Genomic DNA, 17,231 nt, shown 5'->3' with positions numbered 1-17,231 from the left:
GGGAGAGACCCAATCTATGAATATCTTACTTGATAAGGGTGGTTTGGTTACTTGAAGTTACTTGAATGAGTGGTTAGAGAATGTCTTTCATAATTATTTATGCCATATGAATCTTTATTATTCTCTTGAAAATCCAGATTTGTCTGATGTAACTAATGATTTTGCTGCTTGAAGTTCCTTAGGATGAGCTGTTTGCAAACGGCACACATGTTCCAAGTGAGCACTGGAGCAAAGGTTTCCAATTGGCCTCGATTAGAATTCTTCTACATTTTAATTTGGTTCCCGCTGTGTGAATGTATTGGACTGAATCTATTAGCTGTCTCAATGGTCCCCTCAGACAATTTGCCTTCTCATTCTGATTTTTTATTGTAAGTGATTGTCAACATGGCAGAGAAATCTACATATTCAATTTTAATCACACCCAAGAGGCTCTCTCAACTGTATCCTTGGTGTTTTTGAAAATAACCCAAGTGGCCATTTTAATCTTTAAAAAATTGTGTTTTGATCAATACAGTTTAATCCTGGGAGAGTGTATCTCCCTCCCACCCCCCAATTTGGACCTCTTTTTCTTGAACCATTAATTGGTGTTATGCAGAACAAAATTTTACAGCAATTATCCCCTTGTGGATGGCCTACTTTTACATTTAGTACTCCTGTTTTATATTTAATGCTTCTTTGAACTGCCTCTCTTCCTAGCGATCATGAGCTACCTGCTGTTTTTTTGAGATAGTGTTTCTGTGCATATTTATTATAATTTCAATTTTAAGTAGAGCCTCTCTATGTATTCTGAGAAAAAGATGAATGAATTTTCAGCTTTAAAGTTAAAGACTGAGAAGTTCCTTCTGGGGGTACGGGACAGCATTTGCTGCCATGGTGTCGCATGCGAATGTTCTCTTAGTTTCGAGGCTGGTGATTGGGTAAACTCTGCTCTTCCTCCAGCCTCTCTCCCACACCCAATGCCTACCTCCCACAACTCCGCCCTCCCCTTTGAAACTCTCCCAATGGTTTCCTCGCATGCACTACAATCCGTGCCCTAAAAATCAATCAATCCGTATTTTTGACCTCTTACTATGAGCAGAGCATGGAACTAAGCATTTGGGAGAGTACAGTATCACAGAGTTGGTAGACACCTTGCCTGCCTACAGTATAACAGAGTTGGTAGTCACGTTACATGCCCACAACAAGCTCTTTCCCCACCTCTGAGGCCCACCATCTACGTGCACCTCCTTCCCCTTAGGATTTCCAGGGGTGGAGAGATGGGGTCATGGTTGACCTACCCCACCCCTCCCTGCTTTTGTCCCCACACTTTTGGGGCAGTGCAAACTATAATATAGAGAAGGGAGATAGCAATAGCGAAACAAGTTAAAAGAAACTGCACTAGAAACAGGTGCAGGGAGTGGGGGGAGACCATGAGGTACCGGTTTGGAGATGAATGAGAAACACCTGGGATACATTTTCAAAGAGTTTATAGGAGATTTAACTGATTGTTAGCCAAGGCAGGAGGGAAGCATTAGAACAGGATGCCATGACAATATTGGCTTCACTGCTGGGTGAACACCCTCGGATTTCTGCCACCTGAGATACTACAGTATGCCTTTACAGGATGTGTCTTTAGGTTGCAGAGATGATATCATGTGGTGGTGTTAACGTCCAACTATAATAATAATAATAATAATAATGTTAGTATTTGTTAAGCACTTACTATGGGCCGAGCACTGTTCTAAGCGCTGGGGTAGACATAGGGGAATCAGGTTGTCCCACGTGGGGCTCCCAGTCTTAATCCCCATTTTACAGATGAGGGAACTGAGGCACAGAGAAGTTAAGTGACTCGCCCACAGTCACACAGCCGACAAGTGGCAGAGCTGGGATTCGAACTCATGAGCCCTGACTCCAAAGCCCATGCTCTTTCCACTGAGCCACGCTGCTTCTGGCGGCCATTGCTGATGATTCTAAGTGATCAGGAGAAACACTAGATTTATAATATATTAAATGCCTGGCACTGAGTTTCTGCAGAAATCTGAATATTCAGATTAAAGTAGTAAGGCAACAGTAGGAGAGATGAAGTTGAAGGGACTATAATAACAATTAGTAATTATGAAATAAGTGCTTACTAAATTTCATTGTTTTGACATGATTTTTCAAGCACTGGTCATTCAATTTTATTCATTGAGTGCTTACTATGTGCAGGGCACTGTACTAAGCTACTGGAATGTACAATTTGGCAACATTTAGAGACAATCCCTGCCCAATAACGGGGTTTCACTGTTCTAAGCAATGGGGTAGTTAATCAAGTGCTATATAGGCCCACAAATCTAATTAGGAGGGAAAATAGGTATTGAATCCCCATTTTGCAGATGAGGAAACTGAGTCACAGGAAAGCATCCTATAATTGAACTGTTTGTGGTTAACAAAATGAAATGCAGGGGAAAGAAGATTGCTAGGTCAGCAAGGAATCCTAGAGAGGACCAGGGTGATTACAAGATCCTTTAAGGCTGGTCTGACTTGCCAACTATCAGACTCTGCCTGGACATCTGTGGGCAGACTTGCAGGTCGCTTGCTGGAGCCCTGGCACCTCTGTCCAGCACTGTGTTCTTCCTAAAAGGGAAGGGTGTGCATCCCTCAGAGAAAACACAGTCCTGACTGACCAGATCCAACTTAGCTCTTACTCCTGAGACCAAGTGCTATCTATAAACAGGTCCACATACCATGAGGTTACATATCCTAGCAGTGTGTGCAATAGTCAGTCTGGGAAGTAGAGGAGCTTCTGCTCCTCAACTACTTTCACCCTCTTCTTTCCCTTCATTCATCTTTTTCCACCACAGTATTTACAATCCTGGCACTTCTCCCATTACAAATTGCACTCTTGGAGGATCACCCATAAGAAGTAAGCTGCCAGAGGTGACAAATTTTAAACTTGAGTAGGAATCACAAAGTGCTCAGAAAATAGTGAGACTTCTAGTGGATGGGATCAACAGTCCTGGCAAATTTACAAGGAGAAAAAGGTCAGAAAAGGGCGAAGGAGTCGAATGAAGGGAGGCTGATATGTCTCTAGGTAGCTATCTGTAGCAAGTCATGAATATGTATCAGTTCAAGTGGGAACAACCCTATACAAACAGGCCTAAATATGTTAGTTTTCATTTTTGAGTGCCAATTTGAAGTTGGGGAGGGGAATCTGTACAGTATAGGACTTCCAGGAAAAGAGCCAAGAAAGAGAAAGGCTTCCAGGAGGCAGGATCCTGGGGAGCAGGAGACAGAAAACTAGAAAGAAAAAAGATAGAGACCTAAGGGAAAGAAAGAAGATTAACTGAGAAATGAGAGGGGGGAAAACAAGCAGGGAGATAGAGAGAAGAGAGAATTGGAGAAGAAATAAGACATTGTTGGGAGGAAACTTTCTTGGGAAAAGCAAACATCAAACCTCCATAGCAAGAATTTGGCTAGTGATTAAATTTGACATGTTTTTTCAAACTCTGGCCTGAGAGATTTCATACTTGAAAGAGGTCACAATGAAAGAATTCCCAAGTTCTTGAAGATCACAAGGTGAGGCTCAGTCCCAGTACTTAGGGATCTTTCACATGGGTGGAGAGGCAATGGGTTAGCCAGTTTCAGTTTATGATTTATTAGAGAGCTGAGTTCATTCATTTTCCAAGGAACAAGAATGTTACTAGCAACTAGAAACAGGAGGAATCAGGGGCCATAAGCATTCTATTCAACGTCCAGCTGCTTATTGATTTTCAATCAATATTAAATGATAAAAACAGAATTAGCAAATGAAGCAGTTTGACAAAACTAACAAAAATCAATTTCTACTGCAGTTGCATAGCCAATATTCTCATGGACTTATAAAGTAAATTTTCTTAGGTTGATTTTATTTCCTCTTCCTACTGTTGTTTGCTACTGCTGAATTCTATAAAAGTAATCTTGCTTCTCCTTATTGCTTTTGCTCTTCATTTTATTGTTCTTCCCCTTCTTGCTGCCTGAGGTCCTCCACTCTTCTATTCTCTTAGGTCTGGCAAGAATTCTTTGTTGAGATGTAACTTTAAGTGAGGGAATTTATGACTAAACTCTAGTGCATGTGTGAAATTGATTAATAACAGGGGTTTAGATGTCTCATGAAGCACAATATTTCTTTCCCCAGTGTCATGGTTGAGATGAATGAGGATCATTGAAGTCAGAAAAATTTAATTATTTCTTAGGTTGCCCAAGACTCCAGATTACTCATATATCTCACAGATTATAAAACATAATATCAATCAATCAGTGATATTTACTGAGCACTTACTATGTGTAGAACACTGCACTAGTGCTTGGTAAAGTTGAATGCAGTAGAGTTTGTAGACACGATTCCTGCCCATGTGGATTTTACAGAGCTTAACTTTTGTATCAGATTTGCAGAAAGCCCTCTGTTCATTATATCTCTTGTTTTATAACTTGGTCCTGGGGTTGCTTCTTTACATAATCCCTCACTAATGGATTGGAGAAGCATAATGGCCTAGAGGATAGACCACAGACCTGGGAGTCAGAAGTTCATGGATTCTAATCCTGACTGTGCTGCTTTTCTGCTGTATGACCTTTCCCTTTCTGTAAATAACATCACCATCTGACCATCACCAGAGCCCACAGTCTCGGTGTCATCATGGATCCCTTGCTGTCTTCCCATTCTGACAACTTTTTTAAAAGGTATTGGCTAAGTGCTTACTGTGTGCCGGGCACTGTCCTAAACCCTGGGATAGCTAAAACTCATCAGGTTGGACAGAGTCCATGTCCCACATGAGGTTCCCAGCCTTGATCTCCAATTTATAGATGAGGTAACTGAGACAGAGAAGTTAAGTGATTTGCCCAAGGTCCCACAGCAGACAAATAGAGGAGCCAGAATTAGAACCCAGGTCCTTCTGACTCCCAGGCCTGTGCTGTATCCATTAGGCCGCATTGCATTGTCTACTACCAAATCCTATTTTTTTTCCCTGCATAAATGTATCCCAAATCTGCTCTTTTCTCTCCAAATTGCTTCCAGACTGTTCCAATCTTTTTTCACACCACAGCTAGACTGTTGCATCAGCCACTTGCTGGCACATAGTAAGCGCTTAACAAATATCATAAAAAAGATAGAAAAAAGAAAAAAATTAACACATAGGAGAAAGGAAGAAAAATATTTTTTGTATTGAAATTTCCAAAAGCAGACATCATTTTTTATGTTATTTGTTAAACACTGTTCTAAGCTCTGGGGTAGGTACAGGTCAATTAGGTTGGGCATAGTCCCTGTCCTCCCACATACATTGGGGCAGCGACTGTGTCCAAACTGATAACCTTGTATCTACTCCAGAGTTTAGAGTGGTGCTTGGCACTTAGTAAGTGTTTAACACATATTATTATTACTATTATTAATAACAAATATAATAGTCTTAGCTTGACCTCAGCCAATACAAAGAAGGAAATTGGGACAGAAAAAATGAGATTAGTAAGCTAAATTTCTTGGCCTTTACTTTGGAACCAGATCAGGTTGAGTCCCAGCCTACTGAGCTCAACAGACTCTTGGCCAAGAGCTTGAGAAACAGCAAAGGAATTTATTGAAAAATTTTGGGAAGGCTGGATTAAGATAAAGAATCATTAAGATAAACAAAGGAAAGTCAGGAATATGTACCAGGATTTGTTTATATTCCTATTGTCTTGATGGTTGTTAAACTTCTATTAACAAATGGACACAAGGTGTGCAAGGGCTGATAACCTTTGTCTTTTTCAGACTAGTTAATACATAGTACTTTGCTGATGTCTTATGTATGTACTGACAAAGCATAGGAGTTACTGAATAAATGACTTAGGTGCTTCTGGGAAGGACATCTTCAGTAATACTTTTGAAGAATCACAGCGGGGCCTCAGACCATAGTAGGCCATGATAGTCATATGGACATGATCTTTTTTTATGGTATTTGTTAAGTGCTTACTATGTGCAAAGCTCTGGGGTAGATAGGTACAAGCTAAACACTTGGACACACTCCCTGCCCCACAGGTCTCAGTCTTAGTCCCCATTTTACAGATGAGGTATCGAGGCCTAGAGAACTCAAGTGATTTGCTTAAGGTCACACAGCTGACAAGACGTGCATCAGGGATTAGAACCCAGATCCTTCTGACTCCCAGGCTTGTGCTTCATCCAGTAGACACACTGCTTCTTCATTGCATGCCTGATAGAGGACAAATACAGGACATAGTAATGTCCACCACAGGGTGCTTGTAGACCTTATACAAGATTCTCAATCAATTATATTGCAGAGTGTACTCAGTAAGCATTCAATATGATTGATTGATTATAGAAGCACTTGATACCATCTATTAACTTAATCTCCATCAATACTGAAAAATTTTATCTAGATCCTCTGATTGTTCCAAGATGATGTGGTCAGCCAAGTCAAAATCAGAGGGACCTTTTCAGTTCCTTTCCCTATTGTTTAAGGAGTAAAGTCAGCTTCTTATTTAGACTAGTCCTGTTTAGCCCATTGATGGATGCCATGATTAAGGGCCCAGTAAATGATTTGAGTGTTAACATAATTTGATTTTGGTTCTTTGGAAAACTTCTTAAATTTAAAATCTGAAAGAATAGGAAAAACCCCCAAAACTATTGCCCACACCAATATGAACATCCATTACTTCCTAGAAAATATTCCTTTATAAGGTTTGATAAATAATTCACTGCCTAATCAATAAACTTGACAGTTAACTGTCTTACAAGAACCAGTCAACATAATTTCCACTGTGTTTTCATTATATTGGAAAGAAGACTCATGGATACTGCATATGTGGAGGAGAAAACAGCCTTCCCCCAGTGATTTTCTCTGTTATAAATGTAAAGAATAGCTTGGGTCAATGAAAAGGGCATGGATTTCACTATCTCCTGAGTTGTGTGTTAATGGAGAGAGATAAAATGTACTGTTATTTTTCTTTCAGTGGCCGAGTGGTTTCAGAAATAAGTTGAATTTCCCTGAGGAAGAAGCAAAATTACTTTGCCAAAATAATTGCATTTTATGAGGCAATTTATTTTCACTTTGCAAAAGCAATAGGCTAAAACCAGGTTTATTCATTTGGCTACCCCAAGTTCTTCCTCTAAATTATTTTAAAGGGTGAAGGAAAGTAAAGCATGAAAATAATGAGTAACTTTCTAGCGGACCCTAAATCCTAATGTAGCATGTGCTGAGGTGAAACACCAGCTTAAAAAAGCTGATGATGCTCCAAAGCAAAAACTGAAGGATTCCATCTGTATGCATCAACACTTTCGATGATGAAACAAAGAAATACTATTAACCAATATGTTCATCCTTTTTATAGTACAAGTTTTGAGCACAAAATACCGGATGAAAGATCAGTATGCAATAATTAAAATGCTTAGTACAGTGGTCTGCACACAGCTGTCAAGGCACAATGAAGAGCTTAGTGAAAGCACATCTCCTCCAGAAGGCCTTCCCTGACTTAGCCCCCCCTTTCCTCTTCTCCCTATCCCTTCTTGCCTCCCTTTCTTGCTCCCTTTGTTCTTCCCCCCACCAGTCCCACAGTACTTATGTACAAATCTATAATTTATATTAATGTCTGTCTCCTCCCATCTAGACTGTAAACTCGTTGTGGTCAGGGAATGTGTCTGTTTATTGTTGTATTGTACTCTCCCAAGCGCTTAGTACAGTGCTCTGCAGTCAGTAAGTGCTCAGTAAATACAATTGAATGAATGAATACCACCGACTGAATGCAATTGATAAAATGAACCTCACAACAGAAAGTGTTTGTATAATCAAAATTCATAAGTATGGTAGGAATGAGATTAAAAAATGAGTATCCATTTTAACAGCCTTACAAAGTGTTTGATTTTATTCTCTTTTCCAATATTGTTCTTTGGTTTATTTTTGCCTTTTTTTCCAAGTAGTAGTAACCTCATTTATTGAGCACCTACTGAACATAATGCACTTGTGAAGGCACACCTGGGATACAAGATCTGTGGCTTTCCCATAAGTACTTTACAATGTAACTGGGGTATTTTTTTTTGCTCCATTAAAATGGGTTCACTTTTTACCCTTACTCTCATCCTAACTAATGTTTCCCGGTTGATCTTCTATATAGCTCCACAAGTAAAGGTCTACATGGTATCTTCCAACTTTTTGCCCTTCCCAACTAGACACAGGTTTTTTTGGCTTGGTTAATAAATGTGTTTCTTCTTTCCTGGAAATTTCCTGGAATAACTTTCTAGTGAGGTGAAACAAAGTGCATCAAGAAGAAATTGCCTCATGCCACTTCCCAAGGTTTTGTTAAATTTAGACGATTTGGACTGAACTGGGCCACCCCTTAGAGTCATTTGGAACTGCTCCAGAGCCATGAGGATCCTTGAGTTGGAAGGATCTCTGCCTGACCTCCCCAGAGGGTCCAGAGTCTGGAATACATCCTCCAACTGTCTCAGTGACTTAAGGCAACTTCCAGAAATCCTAAGTATTAAGAGCTGTCCAGCAAAACAAACAGCTCAGTCTTTGCTCTCTGTGGCAGGGTCAGAAGTTGTTGAACACCTGAATTTCTTGGTTCCTATCTACTTCTCCCCAGGATCAAAGGCAGCAGGCCCAGAAACGGACATTCCTAGGATGATTTTAATTTTTTTCTAAATTTTTTTGTAGATGCAATCTTGGTTTTTCAAGCAACCTTGTTGTGATTGGCTTCTCTCTTATTCCTTCTAACTTTGATCTTATAATATATAAGCTCTGCCACTGATCTGCTGTGAGATCTTGGGCAAATCACTTCACTTGTCTGAGCCTCATTTACCTCATCTGTAAAATGGATGTAGAGACTGTGAGCGCAATGTGAGACAATGACTGTGTAAACCTAATTTGCTTGTATCCACCTCAGTGGTTGGTACAGTGTTTGGCACATAGTAAGCGCTTAATAATAATAATAATAATAATGTTGGTATTTGTTAAGCGCTTACTATGTGCCGAGCACTGTTCTAAGCGCTGGGGTAGACATAGGGGAATCAGGTTGTCCCACGTGGGGCTCATAGTCTTAATCCCCATTTTACAGATGAGGGAACTGAGGCACAGAGAAGTTAAGTGACTTGCCCACAGTCACACAGCCAACAAGTGGCAGAGCTGGGATTCGAACTCATGAGCCCTGACTTCAAAGCCCGTGCTCTTTCCAATGAGCCACGCTGCTTCTCAAAGCTTAACAAATACTAATATTATTATTATTATTATATTGATGAATCTTAAACCAAATAAGATATGAAATGAACTTTAATCAGCTTTAGCTCATAGAAATGAAATTAAACTAACATGCTAGAGTCATATACATTTAAAATATTTTGGTTTTGAGATGAGTTAGTTCCAGCAGACTTTCTGTTTGCCAATTCCTTTTCAAAGTATGATCTTCTTTATCTCTTCTTTACTTTATCCGTTCTTCCTACTACTAGTACTAAATAAAACACTTTATTAACCAAGCCAAAAAAACCTATGTCTAGTTGGGAAGGGCAAAAAGTTGGAGGATACAATGTAGACCTTTACTTGTGGAGCTATATGGAAGATCAACTGGGAAGCACTAGTTAGGATGAGAGTAAGGGTAAAAAGGGAACCCGTTTTAATTGAGCTACTACTAATACTATGAAGAGTCCTATGCACTAGTGACTGAGGAAAAATGAAATAAAGATAAATAAGCCTCCCAAATTCTCAGGTTCATACCATTTGTTGTGCAGATATAACAATGAAAAATATGTAATATGAGTCAAACCAGTGATTAAATACAGATCACTTATAGGTACAATGAATATTATTATTTGAGGCATAAACAAAGCTGGTAATTGGGAAGCAGTATGGCTCAGTGGAAAGAGCCCGGGCTTGGGAGTCAGAGGTCATGGATTTGAATCCTGACTCCACCACTTGTCAGTTGTGTGACTGTGGGCAAGTCACAACTTATCTTCACCACAGTTCCCTCATCTGTAAAATGGGGATGAAGACTGTGAGCCTCACGTGGGACAACCTGATGACCTTGTATCTACCCCAGCGCTTAGAACAGTGCTCTACACACGATAAGCGCTTAACAAATAGCAACATTATTATTATTGTTATTTTAGCATAAATGAAACGTCATATTCCTCAGCTGGGAAATTCACACTATCCAAGTATACAATAGAGATGAGTAATTTCATTCCCTTGGTGTGCCATATAAAACAATAACTTGTATTTAATCAGATAATGTAGTTTCTCTTCAGAAATGTTTTCCATAATTCATTTATTCTCACTGTGGTTGTTTTTTCTAATCAAAAACTCTTAATCATCTCTTGTTGAATCATGCTAAATAGTATAGTTTCTCTTTATTGGCTTACCTATATCATCATTTGTTTTTATAATGTTCATTGTATTTACATTCAGAAAGTAACCAGGGGTCCCATAGAAAATAAGATTTTTACCTGGTTAATATTGGTAAATAGGAAATGTGGTAACAGCAGGGAAGAGTTGGGAAAGACTATACTACCGCAGCAGTCTTTTTTCACTGGCTATTGATTGTACTATTGTTGACATATAGTAAGTGCTTAATAAATACCACAGAAAGAAAATAACAAAAATAAAACAAAAAATCCCATCAGTGACACATTCTGTACCCAGACAGCTCAATTTCTAATGAGGAAGACAGACCTTAAAGTGTTTACAGAATAATGAAAATATATAATTGGATTTATAATTGAATAATCATAGGTAATAAGTAATGAGAATGGGTATAATGAGGTGGTAAGTTTCTGCAAGGAAATGGGGTGAATTCGTTTTCATCTGGGCATAGGGGTTTCCACTTCCTCCAAACAGTTCAGAATAGGCACATGTGGTAACAGTAGGGGAGAGTTGGGAAAGACTACACTACAGCAGCAGTCTATTTTCATTGGCTATTGATTGTTCTATTGTTGACATATGGTAAGTGCTGAATAAATACCACAGAAAGAAAATAACAAAAAAAACAAAAAACCCATCAGTGACACATTCTCTACCCAGATAGCTCATTCTCTAATGGGGAAGACAGACCCCAAAGTATTTACAGAGTAATGAAAATATATAATTGGATTGATAATTGAATAATCATAAGTAATAAATAATGAGAATGGGTATAAGTACTAGGGAAAGCTGATGGTTTATATGACTGGGGCATTTGGGAAGAAATGGGCTTTCAGGAGGGCTCTGGAGGTCTGTGGTCTGTTAAATTTGTTGGAAGAGGGAGTTCCGAGCCTGGAGAAGAATTTCATTCATTCATTCATTCATTCAATAGTATTTATTGAGCGCTTACTATGTGCAGAGCACTGTACTAAGCGCTTGGAATGAACAAGTTGGCAACAGATAGAGACAGTCCCTGCCATTTGACGGGCTTACAGTCTAATCGGGGGAGACAGACAGACAAGAACAATGGCAATAAATAGAGTCAAGGGGAAGAACATCTCGTAAAAACAATGGCAACTAAATAGAATCAAGGCGATGTACAATTCATTAACAAAATAAATAGGGTAATGAAAATATATACAGTTGAGCAGACGAGTACAGTGCTGAGGGGATGGGAAGGGAGAGGGGGAGGAGCAGAGGGAAATGGGGGGAAAAGAGGGTTAAGCTGCAGAGAAGTGAAGGGGGGCGGTATTGGGAGTAGAGGGAGTAGAGGGAGAAAGGGAGCTCAGTCTGGGAAGGCCTCTTGGAGGAGGTGAGTTTTAAGTAGGGTTTTGAAGAGGGGAAGAGAATCAGTTTGGCGGAGGTGAGGAGGGAGGGCGTTCCAGGACCGCGGGAGGACATGGCCCAGGGGTCGACGGCGGGATAGGCGAGACCCAGGGACGGTGAGTAGGTGGGCAGCAGAGGAGCGGAGCGTGAGGGGTGGGTGGTAGAAAGAGAGAAGGGAGGAGAGGTAGGAAGGGGCAAGGTGATGTAGAGCCTTGAAGCCTAGAGTGAGGAGTTTTTGTTTGGAGCAGAGGTTGATAGGATATAATTTGACAAAGGGGTTGGGTGGGGGGGAGAATTGAGGGTGAGGTACAGCTAGAAGGTAACTTGTGGGGAGCAAAGAGTCTGGGTTGGAGAGTGGTGGATGAGGGGGAGTACATTGCCCTCCACTCTCAGCTGCTGAAGGGCAGGGCTCTCTACTCCAGGCACTATCATGCTTGCCATGACATAGTGGGGTCCCAAAGGTCATGATTTGGGTTTCAACATGGTCCCTCAAAATAAATCTGTCACAATCTTTATTCTTCCACTTCTACTCTGTTAGCAGCTTCATCTTTCAGTGTTTCCTGTAAGTCCTAGAATAGCCTTTTCTTAAACGTATATGCACTGTCCCATCATAGACAACTGGAAAAGTCCAGTGGCATACAAAAGGATCCCAGCCAGGCTAGGAAGCATTCTAGAAATGTGATTTGATGCCTGATCGGCTGGCTAAGCCAGGATTAAGACTCTCAGCACAAACACAGTAACAGCTGAGCCATCCTGGTAGGTATCTTGCTTGATATGAATTTGTGTTTGTTTTTGTATGTCTGTCTTGCATTTTGTCATCTTTCTTCTGCTCTTTTCAGCATACTCTGCTCTTGCTCTTTCTGATTCTATCTCTATTTCTCTGTGCCTTTTTGCCTCTATCTCTGTCTCTTTCTCCATTCCTGCCTTATCACCCTTTCTCAACCTCCTATTGTACTTTAAAATATAGTATATATACTAAAAATATAGTAATATTCCAATATATCTGTTCTCACCTTGGGAATCGTTTGGTTTTCTGAGCTTGTTTTGCTCCTGTTGGATAATGATAATAATAATAATATAATACATTTGACAACTTACTATGTGTCAAGCACTGTTCTAAGTGCTGGGGAAGATACAGAACAGTCAGGTTGGATATCATCCCAGTCCCACACATGGCTTACAAACTAAGGTAATAGCTAGTAATAGCCGGTAATACCTGCTAGCTGGAAACTTTAGTTGTCATTGCAGAAACTTCCCCTGTAACCATTGGTTCCATGTTTCTCTCTGGGTTCTCCTTTTCTTCTTCACAGGTGCCTATTCTGAGCTGCTTGGAGGAAGTGGAAACCCCTATGTACAGATGAAAACTAATTCACCCCATTTCTCTGGGGAAACTTACCACCTCTTTCTTGACTCTGTCTCCTATTTGGAGATCAGTGAAACATCTGGTTTATTTTTTTCCCCAATCCACTGGAATTTCTCCTGCTGAAATTTATCAAAAACAATTTCAAATTAAATTATTAATTTGCTGGCCAATTCCCTAATGGTAATACATGTCATCCTAGCTTGATGATTTATGTGTTCAGACTCCATAAATGTCTTTTTAAACCTGCTTAACATTATATATATTATATGAAGACTTCATTATTTTCTAGTTTCCCAAGTTCTAAAACTGATTTGAATATTTCCATAATGTTTAGCATTATTATTGTTTTTCTCCCGAATTATTAAACTAATTTTTTTCTTGTGTCTCCACTTTTCTGCATATAATAATGTGTCTTGTTCTCTCTGGAGTCTCTGGAATTATATCATTTAATTATGAACCTTACCAGTTGAAATTTTATGAGGTTGAATTCTCATTAGCAACCCCCTCCCACTCACCTTGACTCTTCATGCCAAATATAAATTTTCAACTCAGGTATTTAAGATAAAAGTATTCAAATTTTCCTCAGTTTAGCCACCAGAGAGATTTGTGACTGTATTCTTTTTATTTCATTCAAATGATGTATATATTAATTTGTGATTCCTTCTAATCCCCAAGTATGATTTATTTTACCTTTTATTTTCACATATAAAGCATACTATAATGTAGTATAACATCCTACACTAGACTATAAATTATTTGAGGGCAAGGAACAAGTCTACTAATTCTGTTGTATTATCCCAAGCCTTAATAGAGAGTTCTCAACACAGCAGACTCTTGATAGTGGTATTGATTGATTATGATTGAGTATGATAGTCATACTCTACTGTATCAATTTCCTTTTATAAAAATATTTTTGTGGGAATCTGTGTGTAAAGAAAACTTTGCTGCAAGGCGATGCTGTGTTCACTTAGCACTGAAGGAAAAATAGAAATGCAGATGGGCAGGAGAGAAGAAATTTTAGATTATATGTTTGAAATCAATGCAAATTCCATGGCTGAATTGAACATCTATAGCTTAATGAATTTGAAAACAATTTTCAGGAGGTATTAGTTAAGCCTGATAGTACATCTATTCATAAAATCCTCTAGTGTTATATGATTAAATGTTGTGTGAAATTTTAAAATATTCTAGACAGGTTTTTGGGTTGAAAGCCAACAAGAAAACTGCAAGGAAGGAAAGGGAAAAAAATACATCACCCAGAGTCCAAAGGGACACCTCATAGAAGCCACTGGGACACTCAGTGAGGAGATGACTTCTTCTACCAAATACACAAAGGCAATATCTGTTCCTAGCTGGATGTGATTTTTCCTCAGGGTTAAGGTTATTCAGTCAGTCAATCATATTTACTGAGTGCTTACTCTGTGTGGAACATTGTACTAAGCACTAGGAAGAGTACAATATAGCAATAAACAGGCTCTTCCCTGCCTCACTTTGCTGATTTGGCTCCTACTTCTAGCAGCATCCCTGCTTCTTGATGTGTTCCAGACTGTCTCTATTACAAGTCTTATATGTAGTGAGACCAATTCTCTCTATTTGAGCTATACCTGTGGTGAAGAAGACTGTGCTGTATATGGCGGTCAGCTCCACACTGTAAGAAGATTCCACCTGGTAAATAACTTATTTTATGCTATACCTGGGGTAATAAGGAAACAAGGGCAAATTAATTGATCAATTAGTGGAATTTATTAAACACTTACTGTGCACAGAGCATTGTACTGAGCACTTGGAAAAGCACAGTAGGTAGACGTGATCTCAGCCATCAAAGAGTTTACAATCCAGCAGGATTTGGGGCTTATTTTGGACTCCTTTTCCAGTCATTCCCCCAGTAAAGACTTTCAGGCTGTTCCTTGGTGAAGCCACATGGTGCCTGATTCCCAGTATTGTGATCCTTAAGCTTGGCCCTTGCATTTTGAGCCTCAGTGACTTTAAACATTTCCTTGTAAATTTCAATTTTGGTTGTTTCAGTCATAACTTCCCATTTTGTGGTACTGATTAATCCCATCATTGGTCACTGTCTTGTTTGAGCCCAATGGTTGCTAGGACCTTCCCAGAACTATCAACTGTGTCCTGATTGGAGTTTCTAATCCTGCATGTTCTCTGGCTAAATATAAAAGATGAATAATTTTAGTCCTAGTTTGGGACTACATAGCTAAAAGACCCCCCCAAAATAACAAAGGTGGCTAACCGATTATTTGGATCCACTCCTGCCTTCTTGCTCGTGAAGTCTAATTCTGACTGTGGCAGGAAACATATCTACCAACTCTGTTATATTGTTTTTTCCTGCTTGCTCAGTACAGTTCTCTGCACTAAGTGCTTTATAAATATGATTGATTGATTGAGTCATCAGCTAGTCTCTTGTTATCTTTTGTCTTTAGCATGTTCAGAAATGGAAACTCTGTAACAACAGCAACAACAAAAATAATAATATCAATAATAATGATTGTGGTACTTCTTAAACACTATATGCCAAGCACTGGATAGATACAGTCAAATCAGACACATTAATTGCTGTTTCCTTTCACCTGAGTTCTAAGCTTAGACTGAATCCTTGTAGACCCGAGACTTGAAAAGTTTTCCCTTCCACAATTACTGGTACCATCATTCAATTCTCTTCCTTAGTAGCTTGTTTTCTTCTTAAAATAATAGAAGACATCCAGAAAAGTGTCAGCATAATCTCATTTTTCCTATTTTGTGCTATTTCGTTCAAACTTTTATAATAGGGACTCAGCTTATCTAGCTTTGGGATGGTTGTAGCAAAAACATAAGACACCATACTTAAAAAAAACACAATAGCTGAAAAATCTCTCCTTGACTAAGATATTGTTCTGGATGATCCTTCAGTTTTATTTTTTCCTTTCTCTTAAAATTATAATTCTTTTAAAATACCAACCTTATGGTAATTAACTTTTTTTATCATTTACATTATTTTGATGACGACTTCATTTTGAGCATTTTTCTTTCCTCTTGAATCATGGAAAAATAATATGCTCATTCTTTTTCAGATTGTTTATAAAGGAACATGAACCAAAACATGATCTTTATGGGACATAGCTTGTTATAATCCCATAGCAAAATGTTCAACCACTTATAATTTTGTTTTATACTTCTATATGTAGAACCAGCATTTGAGCCATTTTCATTAAATTTCTAAGCAAATTTAATTCAATATTTTCCATAGTAACTATGTAACATTGTGGCAAATGGTCTTTACTGAAAGGTAATATATTTATATTAAAATCATTTTTTTAATTACTGGGTTGCTCTAAAAATAATAATTTGGTTCCTGTACTCTGAATAAAGGCACACTATTTCTACACTCACTTTATTGCTTTAAAGGACAAGCACATTGTAGTTCCATTTCTTTACAGGATCCTATATTTTTCTCAGAATGTTTTGACAACAACAATAATAATAATATTAATGATACCCACAGTGATAGTTATGTGGTATTTGTTAGGTACTTACTATGTGTCATGCACTGTACTAAGAGCTGGGGAAGATATCCCCATGGGATAAAATCCCCCATGGGACTCACCATCTAAGTAGGAGGGAGAGCAGATATTAAACCTCCATTTTGCAGATGAGGGAATGGAGGCACAGAGAAGTTAAATGACTTGCCCAAGGTCACCCAGCAGGTAAGCGGTGGAGCCAGGATTAGAACCAAGGTCCTCTAACTCCCAAGCCTATGCTCTTTCCACTAATCCATGCTTCTTCTCAGAATATGGAAAAAGGCACTTTTGGGGTGCATATAATTCTTATTACAAGATACTTCAGGGCCCTAATTCTTGTAGCTTCTTTCCTACTACTGTTGTAACTTGGAGGCAAGGTACCACAGGAAGGAGAGTGAGGATCCAGTTGTATTGTTTTGAGGAGGAAGCTTCACTACAAGCTTCTGCATTCCAGAGGTTTAGATAATTTGGGGTATGGGGCTGAAGAGATTGAAATCCTAAAACAGTAGGATAGACATCTTCCCCCACATCTATATCACCTGAGTAAGTATGGTGAATATGTATAACTGAATATATGAGTGCCTTGTTAGTCTCCTAATTTTCCAGGGACTTTATATTTAGCTTTCTTGATAGTTTTGTTTTCTCTTTTTGATGCATCTGGTT

At 38.9% G+C, this 17,231-nt stretch overlaps 1 protein-coding gene across 1 annotated transcript in view; it reads left to right on the top strand.

The window, feature by feature from the left end:
- The window catches only part of LOC120638649, a 95,993-nt gene extending 82,583 nt beyond the window's left edge, over positions 1-13,410 (top strand). The window contains exon 4 of the mRNA XM_039913282.1: positions 13,007-13,410. Coding sequence (XP_039769216.1) covers positions 13,007-13,182 — 176 coding nt within the window. The 3' untranslated portion in view covers positions 13,183-13,410. The remainder of the gene's footprint in view (positions 1-13,006) is intronic.
- Positions 13,411-17,231: the final 3,821 nt, after the last annotated feature.

This window comes from Ornithorhynchus anatinus, chromosome 10, assembly GCF_004115215.2.
Source record: "Ornithorhynchus anatinus isolate Pmale09 chromosome 10, mOrnAna1.pri.v4, whole genome shotgun sequence".
Lineage (NCBI taxonomy): Eukaryota > Metazoa > Chordata > Mammalia > Monotremata > Ornithorhynchidae > Ornithorhynchus > Ornithorhynchus anatinus.
Note: the sequence above shows the minus strand (reverse complement) of the source record. Positions and strands in the feature narration are given on the sequence as shown.